Raw genomic sequence first — 14,149 nt, 5'->3', positions numbered from 1 at the left:
TACACTTCCTCTTGAATATAGCCATTTAAAAATGCGCTTTTGACATCCATTTGGAAGAGCTTAAAGTTCATGATCGATGCAAAGGACAAGAGCATCCTAATGGCCTCAAGTCTGGCTACAGGAGCGTAGGTCTCATCATAATCGATGCCCTCCTCCTGGTTGTAGCCTTTGGCCACTAAGCGAGCCTTATTTCTAATTATCAAGCCATATTCATTTAGCTTGTTACGAAAGACCCATCTGGTGCCAATTACATGATGTTCTTTTGGTTTTGGGGCCAAGTCCTTTTTGGTTACCACCCCTATAGATATGTCACCTAACACCTTATCAAGTGGATGGTCCTTTTTGGTTTTCCACGCAATAGGCATGTCCTGATGTTCCATTTGCTCAACATCTTCTTATTGGATTTGGTTCATGTCCTTGGAATAAGCTTCTTCTAGTGCACCTGAAATATCATCAGAAAAGACCTTTCTCTTCTCTTTTGGAGAAGATTCGTCAAAGTGAACATGAATAGATTCTTCTACTTGCATGGTATATTTATTAAACACACGAAAAGCCTTACTATGCAATGAATACCCTAAGAATATGCCACCATCAGCCTTTGAGTCAAATTTTCCTAAAGATCTGTTTCCATTGTTTAAAATAAAATATTTGTGCCCGAATGCATGAAGATGAGCAATATTCGGTTTTTGACCTTTAAAAATCTCATAAGGTGTTTTCGAAAAAGTAGGTCTAAGTAGTATTCGATTCATTACATAACAGACAATGTGTACTACATCAGCCCAAAAGTATTTTGGAACCTTGCTCTCATTTAGAATGGTCCTCGCGAGTTCCTCTAGAAATCTATTTTTCTTCTGAAAAACTCCATTTTGTTGAGGGGTATGAGGAGCTGAGAACTGATGCATGATGCCACGCTTATTACAAAACTTATTAAATTTATTATTTTCAAATTCTCCACCATGGTCGGATTGTATGTAAATAATTTTAAGGTTAGACTGGTTTTGAATTTATTTGGCTAGACACTTAAAAGATTTATATGCATCGCTCTTTGATACTAAAAACAAAGTCCATGTGAATCTAGAAAAATCATCAACAATTACCAAAGCGTAATAACTTCCACCGAAACTCATGATTTGCGACGGTCCAAACAAGTCCATATGGAGAAGCTCCAAATGTCTAGTATTGGATATCGCATTCTTTTTATTAAAAGAATTCTTTACCTATTTCCATTTTTTACTCATGTCACAAGAATCCTGAGTTTTAAAATCGAGTTTTGGTAGACCGATAACCAAATCATTTTAGATAATTTTTCTAGATGCTTTACATGAATGTGAGGGACTCGTCTATGCTAGAGCCATATGTCATCTTCTTTTGAAATAAAACATTTTGAAAATAAGGAAGTGACATTCTCCAGATCAACCATATAAATATTGTTTACACGATATCCGACAAACTTTATATTATTAGATAAAATGTCAAGAATTATACAACAATCAGAATCAAATGACACACAATTACCTTTGTCGCATAGTTGGCTGATGCTCAACATATTATATTCCAGACTTTCTACATATAGAACGTTCTCGATTATAGTATGGGTTGGGTTGCCAATTTTTCTGGTGCCTAGGATTCTTCCTTTGTTAGTTGTTATCTTCGTATGTGATGAAACCTTTTTCTTTCAATTACAAGTCTAAGAATTTTGACCTGTCTCCTGTCATATGTATCGAACACCCGCTGTCAAGATACCAATGTTGCCCATGTGTTCGTTGACATACCTACAAAATAGATCACCTGCTAGTTTCAGGTACCCAAATTATATTGGGTCCTTTTCTGTTAGTAACCAGGGAGTTATCTCCCTTTCTCACCCAAGCGTAAACACCACTAGGTATCCCTTATTTCCTGATGTAACAGAAGTAAGAGGTGTGGCCATGTATGCCACAATAGAAACATGTAGGAACTCTGTTTTTATTATTAGACTTTTTATTTGGACGAGTTATAGGTTTCCTATATGGTCTATTTCTATGGGATTGGGGAACATACCCTAATCCAGTGTGGTCACCAACGTATCTCATTTTACTTAGCAAGGTATCTAATTGGTGTTGACTATTTGTAAGTTTTGCGAGTTTTTCATTTAGTTTAAAATTCTCATTTTTCAAGTGCTCGCAAGAGTCACAAATAGTTGTGTGAGATAATTTATTGTCCGCAAGACTCACAAATAGTTGTTTGACATAAATTATTTTTAGAGCAGTCGCATGAATTATAAGAAATAATTAGATCTAAAGTTTCATTTTCCAATTTCAGCTCATCTAATTCTTTTTGTAGTTGTATTATTTTCTGATCATTTAGCAAAATTATCCTTTTTCTATTGGCACTAATTTTTGCTAATTTCTTTAGTTCTTCATGCATCTCGACATAAGCATCATATAAAACATCATATGAGGGAGAATCATCAGAAGAGGATGATGTGTGAGAATATATGTCATTAGTAGCATCCTTTGTACTACCTGATCCGCAAGCCTCATATGTTATGGTCATTAGGCACAACTTGGCGGTCTCCTCTTCATCTGAGGTGCTTGATGTCGTTTCTTCCTCCGGTACATCCCAAACAATGTAAGCCTTCTTCGATTTGAAGTCTCGGGGAGTGCTCTTTTCTGAATCAACTTTCTTCAAGTAAGTGGGACACTGGAATTTCATGTGACCCGGCTTACCACATTCGTGGGAAGTGAAGCGCTTTTTGTTCTTGCTTTCCTAGTTAATTATCGTGCCTATTTCTTTTGAAATCGCTTGAAACCTCCTTTATTCTTTAGAAATTTCCCAAACTTTCGCACGAGAAGGTTTAGCGTTTCTTCATCAATGTCAGAGTCAAAGTCGTCATTGTCTATCTCTTCAGTGGGTTGTGATGTTGTAGCTTTAAGAGACATTCCTTTCTTTTTCCGATCAAACTCTTCATGCATGGTCAGACGTCCAAGCTCCATCTCATGCTCTTGAAGCTTTCCGAACAGCGTTGCCAAAGGCATGGAATCTAGATCAATGGACTCCATGATAGTTGTCACTTTAGGTTGTCATCTCCTGTCAAGACAGTGTAAAATTTTATTAATGAGTTCTCCTCTGGTAAAATTTTTATCTAGAGCAATAAGATGATTAATAACATGGGTGAATCGCTTTTGCATATCGCCATTCGATTCCCTCGGTAACATATGAAATAATTCATATTCATGTGTCAGAGCATTCAGCTTGGCGCGCTTGACCTCGCTAATGCCCTCGTGAGTTACTTGTAAATTGTCCCACATTTCCTTGGCACTTTGACATTGAGATACCCGAAAGAATTCATCATATGATAGGACCGATGTAATTATATTTTTGGCGCGAAGGATATACTAAACCTTCTTGCGCTCCTCATCGGTCCATAAGCTTTTAAGCTTTTCTTTTGGTTCGTCATCCACTAAGTGAAGTGGGACGAATGGTTCACTGATCATAGATTTCCAAATGTCCGAATCAATGGCCTCTATAAAAATATTCATTCGGACTTTCCAGTAGGCGTATCCCTCGTTTTTGAATACGGGAGGGTGGTTAATGGATGCGCCATCACCGCCAAAGGGGTTGGTGGAGCCCATTTTAAATCCCTTAGGATCACTCAGATACGGTTGAGCTAGCACGTCGTACTAGCTCTGATACAACTTTTTAGGTATTAGTGGCCTAGGCACACCTAGAAGGGGGGTTGAATAGGTGTAGCGGTTATCAATCACCGCTTCTCGAACCAAAACCCAATTCTGGAAACAGCCTAATTAACCGATTAACTAGTGGGCTTAATCAATTAACACACAACAGAATCAAAATGATCTGAGCATCTAATTTCACAATTATTTATTAACAGATAAGCGGAGATACAACATATATTTTTAGGCAATATTAACAAGCATATGGCGGGATATAAGCATGCTAAATATCAGCTTCTAACTCGCATTAAAATAGTAAGAAATGTAAAGAAGATTAAGAGACAACAACGTGCACAAATGGATTTTTATCTTGGTTCATTTGCGGTCCATTGCAAACTACATCCAGGCCTCCCTTTCTGATCTTGAGAGATTTTCTTCTTCACTATATTGAATACACGTATAATCACATACACCAATTCAATTTACAAAACTCAGGACGCTTCTTTCTTGAAATCCTAGAACATCTAATCCTTGGTTTGACTCTACCTATCGCTTGAGAAAACTTTTCTCGCGAACCAGCCCCAGCTAAGATTCTCGTTCTCAATTCAAGACCTCCTAGTCTTGGTGAAGAATCACTCTATCTCTATGGTGGTAAGACACCAAGAGACCAATCCAAATACACAAAAACATATTACAAAAGCAATAGCACAATAATATTCAAAATATAACAATGAAAAACCTTAAGACTAACCCACTAATAATTCACTCAAGCCATCATGCATATGTGAGTTAATCAAAAACAGTAAATACAATATCTCTCTAAGAATCTCTATCAAGAATGCATGAACATGTGAGCAAGAAAAGGATGAGATTAAGCATATGAAAAACAATATGCAAATAACAATGAATCAACTTCAACATGGCATGTTAATCTCTCTTCCTCACACATGCATTTCTCTCTGCAAAATTGAATGTAAAACACGAAAATATGCTCTCTAATCAATCCTACACAATAGTATGCAATGCTACACTTCTCTGGAAATTGCCTAAACTTATACAAACATTTTTGACACTTCAAACAGTTGCAATGAGTTAAACAGTTAAAACATAATACAAACATGTTAATCGATTAAGTTACCATGTTAATCGATTAACCAGTGTAACATGATAAAACAGAAACCAGTTGTATCAAAAAAACTGATATAACAGAAAAATAGTTGAGTTAATCGATTAAGTCACCACGTTAATCGATTAACCAGCATATTAAAACACGTGATTCAAAATGCAAACTACTCATATGTTATGCTTAACTCCTATACATGTTTTAGCAATTATATTATGCCTAATATGCACATATGACATGTATGATTAATGCATGAACATACAATTAACTAGATGATATGTCTCATGAATATGATATGACAATTATAATGGTTTGAGAGACTTGCATCTAGGTTTACCTCACCTATACTCACTTACCAAGGCACATATCTCAGACTACTTAGAATTATGACTCTATTGATATAACCTAGTCTAGATATGACCAATGAGCTCTAGGCATGTTCATTGTTGAACCATCTTCAAGCTTTAATAAAACTTTGTCTTCATCAATACATATGCAAAGCATTGCTAGTGCGATCCTTGACTACCTCATTATCCAGATTCAGACTCATCCAATAGGGTGTCTCAAAATCTCGGATCTCAATTATCTACGGTCCAATAAGATAGACTCATACCCTACCCATTGTGGGTATATTTTTTACGATACCCATTGCCATCCTTACCTGGTTAGTGCAATATGGGGCAACTACCCCCTCACAAAAATGTTATTTACCGTATAACTTAGAGAGAGATTTACTTACTCTAAGATAAGTTTAAAAACCTACTTTAAATATTAGTTATTTATTCAATAAAAATTCAATGGTTCAGGTTTACTACTAATTTAAATCATTAAATTTTCATAAAATATATGGTTAAAATATGAAATATATTTTTTAGTATACTCCTAAAATAATCGGATCCCCTCACTATTGTGTTTATATGACATAGTTGTTTCTCTTTCAAATTCATATATTATTCGATCCTGTTTCCAAATTTCTCAATATGATTTTGATTACTAAAATATATGTTAATTTTTGCCCCTGTAGTCCTGTACTCATGTTTTTGGTTTTGTAACATAATGTGTCACATGTCATATAAATTACAAATTGACACAATCCCCAAATATTCATGTCCCCATATTACAAACCAACCATATGTTACCAAATGTTATAAAAATGTTATTGTATATTTTTATTTTTATTTTTATATAGGTGTCAACTTTTAATTGGCTCAAAACACAATGAGACATAGAAAATGTGACAACTAATCCTCATTCTCTTGATATCTACGTAAAGGAAAAATTAATTCAAACCTTCATTTTGGTCCATGAAATTTAACCTAATTAGTTTGCCCCTCTCCGTTAGTACATATATTCTTTATATTAATTGTGTAAAAACACTAGCAATATTACAGTCATAAATTTAACCTAATTAATTTGTGACTTAACATGTCACGTCCCACAATCCATTAAAGTTAACTAATATAAAAAGCGGAAGTCCCATGTTGCCATTTGCACACCAAACTAATCTGAACAATCTCTTCTATATATAACACATTCTATTCTTGCTTAATCACTCTCTCACTTTCCCTCATTCCAAATAGAATTCATAGTTCATCACAACAGCAATGGGATTCCCAGTGTGTTACTCAGACTTCATGTTCTCAAAGCTTATTTTCCACATTCTCTCTGTCTTCTCTATCATCAGAAAACTAATCTCCACCTTCTTTCGATTCATTGGACTTCAAGATTTTATCGAACCTCACACTTCTGGGTCCCACAACTCGACCCAGATACACGGATTCCAACATCTACATGCTCTCCTCATCCATGAAATCCTTCCGGTCGTGAGTTACAAGGAGCTGGTGGACCCACCTGATAACTGTGCGGTGTGCCTGAACGAGTTCGAGGAAGTCGATGAGATCAGACGGCTGGCGAACTGTACACATGTTTTCCACCGAGGTTGTTTGGACCGTTGGATTGAGTACGATCAGAAAACGTGTCCTTTATGCCGTACACCATTCATACCTCATGATATGCAAGGAGCTTTCGACGAGAGGCTTTGGGCTACTTCTGCTGCTGCTTTGTAATTGTATATTTAGTTTAATTTATTCATTTATGTTTTTTTTACCTGTATGTGTGTATATATATAGGTCATGAAAAGAAATGGAAACCTGAGATTTTTGTTATATATCCCTTTTTAGTTAAAGTTTAGATGAATTTTCAAGATTCCGGATGTCATTGTTCCTGTTGGTTTTTGGTATTTGTGGTTTTCATTTTTTTTAGTTCATTTCATTGATCCCATGTCCCATATCATGAAATCATGAGATTTATAAGGATGTTTTTAATTTTATTTTAGATCCTTAGTATTTTGAAATCACTTTTGAATCTTCATTAATCTGAATAAAATATTTCGTTGTATAAAGAGATAAATTATATTTTCTGGTCAGTAAAATTATGACAAATGTCCTATTTAATTATTTTCTATAAAAATATTTCTAAAACTAAACAAAATAATATATATATCATTTCGAACATATTTTTTTTTCTCTAATATGAATTGAGTCATGAAGACATGAATGTGTGAAATATTTTGTTGTTGTTCTTTCACCTATTTTTTTGCCTCATTCATAAAAATTTGAAATAAGATCGATCTTCGTGAGGGAGTACATATATTGTCTCACAAAGATATATCACTTCATGTGTCAGTGTTTGTGATTAATTGAAAAAATATATTTAAGTAAAAAATTTAATAATTAAATATTTTTCAGACCAATTATAAATAGTGGCACAATGAATGATAACATTTTGGGACCGAAGATGTTCACCCCTTTGCCATATGAGTGTGGATCATCTCTAGTACTAGTGAATCTTGTACTAGAATGTGAGACTATAACAAATTTGAAGATTTATTTATTTAAAAATAATTTTAAATTTATATCATCAAATTTTGTTGAAGGACACATGTCACTATCCCATGTATCTTCCCGTACTAGAGAAGATTTAGCTGAGACATATTGATGAGTGTGAAATTATGCTTTATTTTCATTGCATTAAGCTTGCATTTTAGGACATAATTAAGACTTTAGGATTGTTTTTATCTTTTATTTCTCTTTGTTCGGGTTGAGCAAGTGTTTTTGGCTATGTTGTGCAGTTTGGATAAATGATGCCAAAAATAGTAGAGATTGGGTGCAAGAAGATAGAATTCGGTGTTGAGGCTATGCGAAGACCAATTGTAGGGCCAAAAGAAATCGTGAATATTATACTCTATTCCTATTTTATAGATTTATTTTGTTGGGCTTAGCCTAATATTTTGTAATTAGGATAAATGAGGATTCTCCCTCAAGGATGAAACGACTTTACATTTTACATTACAATTCTCTAATTTAGAATTTGGGATTCTCTTCTACATCATGAGTGAGTAATTCCCCTTGTTTCTAGGATTGGGACTATGCCCTTTTACATTCAATAAACATTTGTTCTTATTTCTATTTCATTGAGTGTTGTAATTTGAATCATTAAACTGAGTTTTATTCATGTGAGTTGTCTGGCCAACAAATTACACCTCCTAGATACATTGGGGAATGATGAAACGACTTTATACTTTACATTACAATTCTCTAATTTAGAATTTGGGATTCTCTTCTACATCATGAGTGAGTAATTCCCCTTGTTTCTAGGATTGGGACTATGCCCTTTTACATTCAATAAACATTTGTTCTTATTTCTATTTCATTGAGTGTTGTAATTTGAATCATTAAACTGAGTTTTATTCATGTGAGTTGTCTGGCCAACAAATTACACCTCCTAGATACATTGGGGAATGATGAAACGACTTTATACTTTACATTACAATTCTCTAATTTAGAATTTGGGATTCTCTTCTACATCATGAGTGAATAATTCTCTTTGTTTCTAGGATTCGGGCTATGCCCTTTTACATTCAATAAACACTTGTTCTTATTTCTATTTCATTGAGTGTTGTGATTTGAATAATTAAACAGAGTTTTATTCATGTGAGTTGTTTGGCCAACAAATTACAACTCCTAGATACATTGGGGAAGGACGAAGAGGTGAACCCCACTATCGGACCATTCAGTTATTCAAACTAGAATCCTAATTCACGAGAGTAGTCTTAGGATTCTCGGGGGTTTCTATAATTCACCTTAGGTTGCTACAAAGCGATTGGGTAGAAAGATCCAAGTAAAAGATTCAATTGATAATCATACCACGAGAGTATATGCGACTTCAATTGAGTAAACGTGTCGGAGCTCGAGAGAGGATGATACATATGAAAGAGCAATTCACCCTCACAACTTAAAGTTCATGAAAAGGACCAAAACAAGGATTTGCGAGTGTAAAGACGGTAACCCTTATCCTGGGAACTCTTCCTGAATTAGATTTCAATAACTTTATATTATTATCATAATTATTCTTGTCAATTGTTCAATTGTTCTAAATTCACTTTTAATTCCTATTTATGTTAAGTATAAATTAATTGTTATAATTAAAGGAATTTTGTAGTCCTCGTGGGATCAATATTTTATTACTTGACGACATAATCGTGCACTTGCGATTTGCCCTATAAGTTTTTGGCTCCATTGTCGGGGACTGTGTCAAAATATCTTTAATTCTCTATTAATTCATTACTTTACTCTAGTGTATTACGTGTTTGGCTTTTTATTGGTACCTTTGCAGGTTGCCCATTTTTTTATGAAAAGTTCAAATTACTACTCAGAGCCAGAAATGACTTTTCATAGAAGAATAAGGCAACAAAGAGAAAGAGCAAGAGAAAGACGTGCGCGTGTACAAACAATGGTTGAATGAGATGAAAAACCACTTCGTGACTACACAGCCCCTAATGGTCGTAGTTCACATCATGGAATAATCCGCCTAGCTATTGAGGCAGAGAACTTTGCTTTGCAATCTGCTCTGATCCAAATGGTGATAGAAAACCAATTTGGAGGTAGAGCTCATAATTCTCCTAATGCCCATGTTGTTTAGTTCTTGGAATTCTGTGAGACAATGAGGATTCATGGGGCTTATGAAGATGCCATTCGTCTCCACATGTTCCCTAATTCTCTTAGAGACAAAGCTAAGACGTGGCTTAGGAATTAAAATGCTGAAATTCAAGCAACATGGCGAACTTTGGAGGAGACTTTTCTCCACAAATACTTTTCTCCTTCCAAAACCGTGCACTATAGGCACCTCATCCATAACTTCAGTCAAAAGGATGGGGAGTCAATTGTTGAAGCTTGGGAAAGATTAAATGAGTTGACTGAAGCTTTCCTTCATGATGGTATTCCACCTTGGATGTTGGTTCAGAACTTTTACAGTGGGCTAGACTTTCCATCACAACAATTGTTGGACTCTTCAGTAGGTGATGCCTTCATGTGCGAAGAAATTGATGTTGCTTCAAAGATAATAGAGAATATGGTTTCCAATTATCATCAATGGGTGAATGAGAGGAGACATCATTCAAGGAGAGATTCAGTGCACAATATTCAGGAAATCAAATAAAAAGGTAATTTCAACACTAGAGAACCTTTCTCATAGGTTTGGAAAGCTGTAAAAATATCATGCTTATGTTATTGGGTCTATAACTACAACATGTGAGGGATGTGGAGCAAAAGGACATTAGTGGTCTGAATGCAAACAATTTACTGAACCTGTACATGGAGCTTGGGCCCATGAACAACCTGAATCATGCAATTACTATGACTACAAGGAGATGAGCAGACATCAATTCAACCACCATACAGGTAGAATAATCCCAACCTTTCCTAAAGGAACAACAACACTCTAAATCATCAACATCAGGATGAACAAGGTAATAGGAAACCTCCAACATGGTTTCCACATGTACAATCTTCTCCTATTGATCTCACTCATATAACAATAATGAAAGGTCAGGAAAAATTACTTGCTAACCTTAATAATTTCAAGAGGATCAAATCACAATGAATAAAAATGTTTCAAATATGTTAAATAATTTGAATTCTAAGATAGAAAACATGACCATCTATGGAAAAATGTTAGAAACACAAATTGCCCAACAAGCTAGCAACTTCAATAGGCAAACAAAGATGTTTCCAGGATAGCCGGAGAAAAATCCAAATGATGAACATTGTAAGGTTATCCGATTAAGGAGTGGGAAGGAACTCAAGAATTTTTCACGAACTGAGAATGATATACATGTGGTAGAGAAACATACTGAGACACAACTCCTTAAAGAGGAACAAAATTTTGAAAATGTGTCTAAGTATGTAGCTCCACCATCATATGTTCCACCAATTCCTTTTCCTTGGAGATTTGCAAAGGCAAAGTTAGAAAAGAAATATGGGATATTCTTAGATATCCTTAAGAAATTATATGTTTAGTTGCACTTCGCTGAGGCACTAAAAAGATGTTTGCATACATGAAATTTCTTAAGGATATTCGATATAAAAAGAGAAGACTATAGGATTATGAAACAATTGCTTTAACTGAGGAGTGTAGTGCTTTAATTCAAAATAAATTGCCTCCAAAACTAAAAGATCCTGGTAGTTTCTCTATCCCTTGCTTAATTGGTAATACTAATTTTGGTCGTGCTTTATGTGACTTAGGGGCAAGTGTGAGTCTCATGCCCTTATCCGTGTGTAAAAAATTGGACATGGGTGAACTAAAATCCAGTACTATATCACTTCAATTAGAGGATAGGTCATTCAAATTCCTTATAGGCATCTTGGAGAATGTTCCTATGAAAGTTGAGAAATTTTTCATTCCAACAGATTTTGTAAAACTAGAGATAGAAGAAGATGCACAAATTCCAATCATACAAGGTAGATCCTTTTTTGCTACCTCGAATGCTATAATTGATGTTAAAAATGGAAAATTTTCCCTAAGCATATGGGCTGAAAATGTTGAATTTGATATTGCTAAATATATTAAGCAACCTTCTATTGAGGACTCATGTTTCATGATTGATATGCTAAATCAAATAGTGAAATATGAGAATCTCTTGGAGAGAAGCATGATGGAAGATGACACTTCGAATTTTAATGAGGAAGTGGCTGAGAGTAGTGAATCTATAAATGCAAGTTCACCACTCCCCTACAACCCGCATAAGGAAAACTTAAGGATCACACCTAAATCTGATAATTGGGGGCAAGGGAAAGCACCTAAAACGAAAGTAAAAACACTCATTCCACCCTCCGGTATGATTTCATGGGATCCTCGTGATATGCAAGAACCAACCGTCAAGCTAATGACGTTAAATGAGCGTTTCGTGGGAGGCAACCACACTAAAGGTACGTTTTTTAATTCAATAATTTTGGTGTTTTAGTGTCGGCTTTAGTGTCTCCCTATGTTTGGAGCCTTTGTAGGGGGATGTATATAATGTCGGCCACAAAAAAAATCATAAACTCTAAAAAAAGAACAAAAAAAAAACTACATGGAAAAGTGCTAACATGATAATGCCTATTAGCTGCCCCATTTAAATAGGATATTTGAACCTAGTCCATCTAAGACATATGGGTCATTTGGGACATTTTTCTCTTCTTTTGCAGGTACTTCTACTACACCTAATAAAGCTAACCACTTATAATTGACACATGAGTTAAGGACATTTCTTACCTAATCCGCGAGTTTTCTTTTTCTTTCTCTTATTGTTTGAATTTTTACATTGGGGATAATGTAAATTTATAAGCTTGAAGGGGTTTTGCATTTAGATAGTTCATTCATGTCAGATATATAATATAGATTTTAAAAAAGGAATTAGGTTGAATATTCATATTATCATGCATTATCATATGTTTCATATATCATTTATTCACTGCTTTATTCTATGTGTTTTCTATGTGCTTTAAATGAAAAAGTTTGCATGAATGATGGTTGTTGATATGTGACCTCCATTGAAGAAAAATTGTTGATAGAATAATAACATGAAATAAATTAGATTTGACAATTGTGAATTAAATTTGGTTAAATAAAAGTCTTTGTTTCATAACTTCTGCTCAATGTACCAAATGTGAGAAACTTGGACCAAACACAATAAGAGTTCTGATTTGAATTGACAATTGCATACAAAATTCTCTCCTTCTTTCATGAGTGCATAATTTTTTATGATTGTACATTCTAGAACTTGATTTGTGACGTTTCAAAATCGAAGTGTGTCTGTATGCATTAAAATGATTGTGAAAATTACGATTTTTTCTTTTGACCTTCAATCGCTTGCTATAATAATTGAAAACTTATTAGTTGCTTACTTTTGAACCTGAACTTTAATGATTTTTCATAGCTACTCAAATCAAGGTTTAAGGTAATTTGTGATATATGGTTGAAGCAATAGGAAATGTAAAAAAGTCATGTGTAGTGAAAGAAACAATAAAAATGTGAAAAGGAAAAAAATTATCCTTTCTCTTTTAGAAAAAAATAAAAAGAATGAAGAAAAAAATGAAAAAAATAATACAAGTATACTAAAGGAGAAAGAATTGAAAAAGTATATTATAAAAAGAAGGGTTGATCGAAAAAGGATCATATGATAAAGTATGGTCTATTAAGAGAATCTCAATGCTTCAATCAGACGTCTAAAAAGTTTAAGTATTTTGGGAAACATTTGTAAGCCTTTTGAAGTACATTTTCTTTGTTTATCTCATCTTAAATCATTCATCTTGGTCTCATTACAACCATTTAAAGACCTCTTGATTTTTGCATGCATTCAAATATAGTCAGTGGCAATTTGGTCTATAATCAAGCATATGGTAATTTACTTTCATGAAAATTTGAGCTAAATACTATGACCTTTAAACACATGAGAGTGATGAGAGAAGAGTGACCCTAAGTCATGCAGTTGTTATGACTCAAAGACTTAGCTTGAATTAAATTTATTTATGATTGTCTTATCTTGATATCTAGATTGTTTCAAAACTAACATGAGATTGCTTGTTATTTTGGGTCATGGTTTCCATATCATCATTCATGCATGATTGTGAAAGTTAAACATAATACTTGCTTGAGGACAAGCAAGAGATGAGCTTGAGGGATTTTGATGAGTGTGAAATTATGCTATATTTGAATTACATTTAATTTTCATTTTAGGATATAATTAAGACTTTGGGATTGTTTTTAGCTTTTATTTCTCTTTGTTCGGGTTGAGCGGGTGTTTTTTGTTATGTTGTGCAGTTTGGATGGAATGAAGCCAAAAATAGTAGAGATTCAGTGCAAGAAGATAGACATCAATGTTGAGGCTATGCGAATACCAATTGAAGGGCTAAAAGAAGTCGTGAATGTTATATTCTATTCCTATTTTTTAGATTTGTTTTGTTGCGTTTAGCTCAATATTTTGTAATTAAGATAAATGAGGGTTTTCCCTCAAGGATGAAATGACTTTACACTTTACATTACAATTCTCTAATTT

General features: G+C 34.2%; 1 protein-coding gene across 1 annotated transcript; it reads left to right on the top strand.

Annotated features, from left to right (window-relative positions):
* Positions 1-6,278: 6,278 nt before the first annotated feature.
* LOC109337377 (E3 ubiquitin-protein ligase RHA1B-like) lies at positions 6,279-6,857 on the top strand. Its single transcript, XM_019574343.1, has 2 exons — positions 6,279-6,548; positions 6,579-6,857. The coding sequence occupies exons 1-2, from the start codon at positions 6,381-6,383 to the stop codon at positions 6,840-6,842; spliced, it is 432 nt and encodes a 143-aa protein (XP_019429888.1). The 5' UTR covers positions 6,279-6,380; the 3' UTR covers positions 6,843-6,857.
* Positions 6,858-14,149: the final 7,292 nt, after the last annotated feature.

The sequence above is a fragment of the Lupinus angustifolius genome, unplaced genomic scaffold, assembly GCF_001865875.1.
Source record: "Lupinus angustifolius cultivar Tanjil unplaced genomic scaffold, LupAngTanjil_v1.0 Scaffold_5_172, whole genome shotgun sequence".
Lineage (NCBI taxonomy): Eukaryota > Viridiplantae > Streptophyta > Magnoliopsida > Fabales > Fabaceae > Lupinus > Lupinus angustifolius.
The sequence above is the reverse complement of the archived record's forward strand: the minus strand, read 5'-3'. Positions and strand labels throughout refer to the sequence as shown.

Excerpts from the sequence above, each read along its gene's own strand:
- LOC109337377 (XM_019574343.1), top strand. The coding sequence starts at position 6,381 with ATGGGATTCCCAGTGTGTTACTCAGACTTCATGTTCTCAAAGCTTATT. Across the intron at positions 6,549-6,578 it reads CCCACAACTCGACCCAGATA|ATCCATGAAATCCTTCCGGT; the intron begins CACGGATTCCAA and ends CATGCTCTCCTC.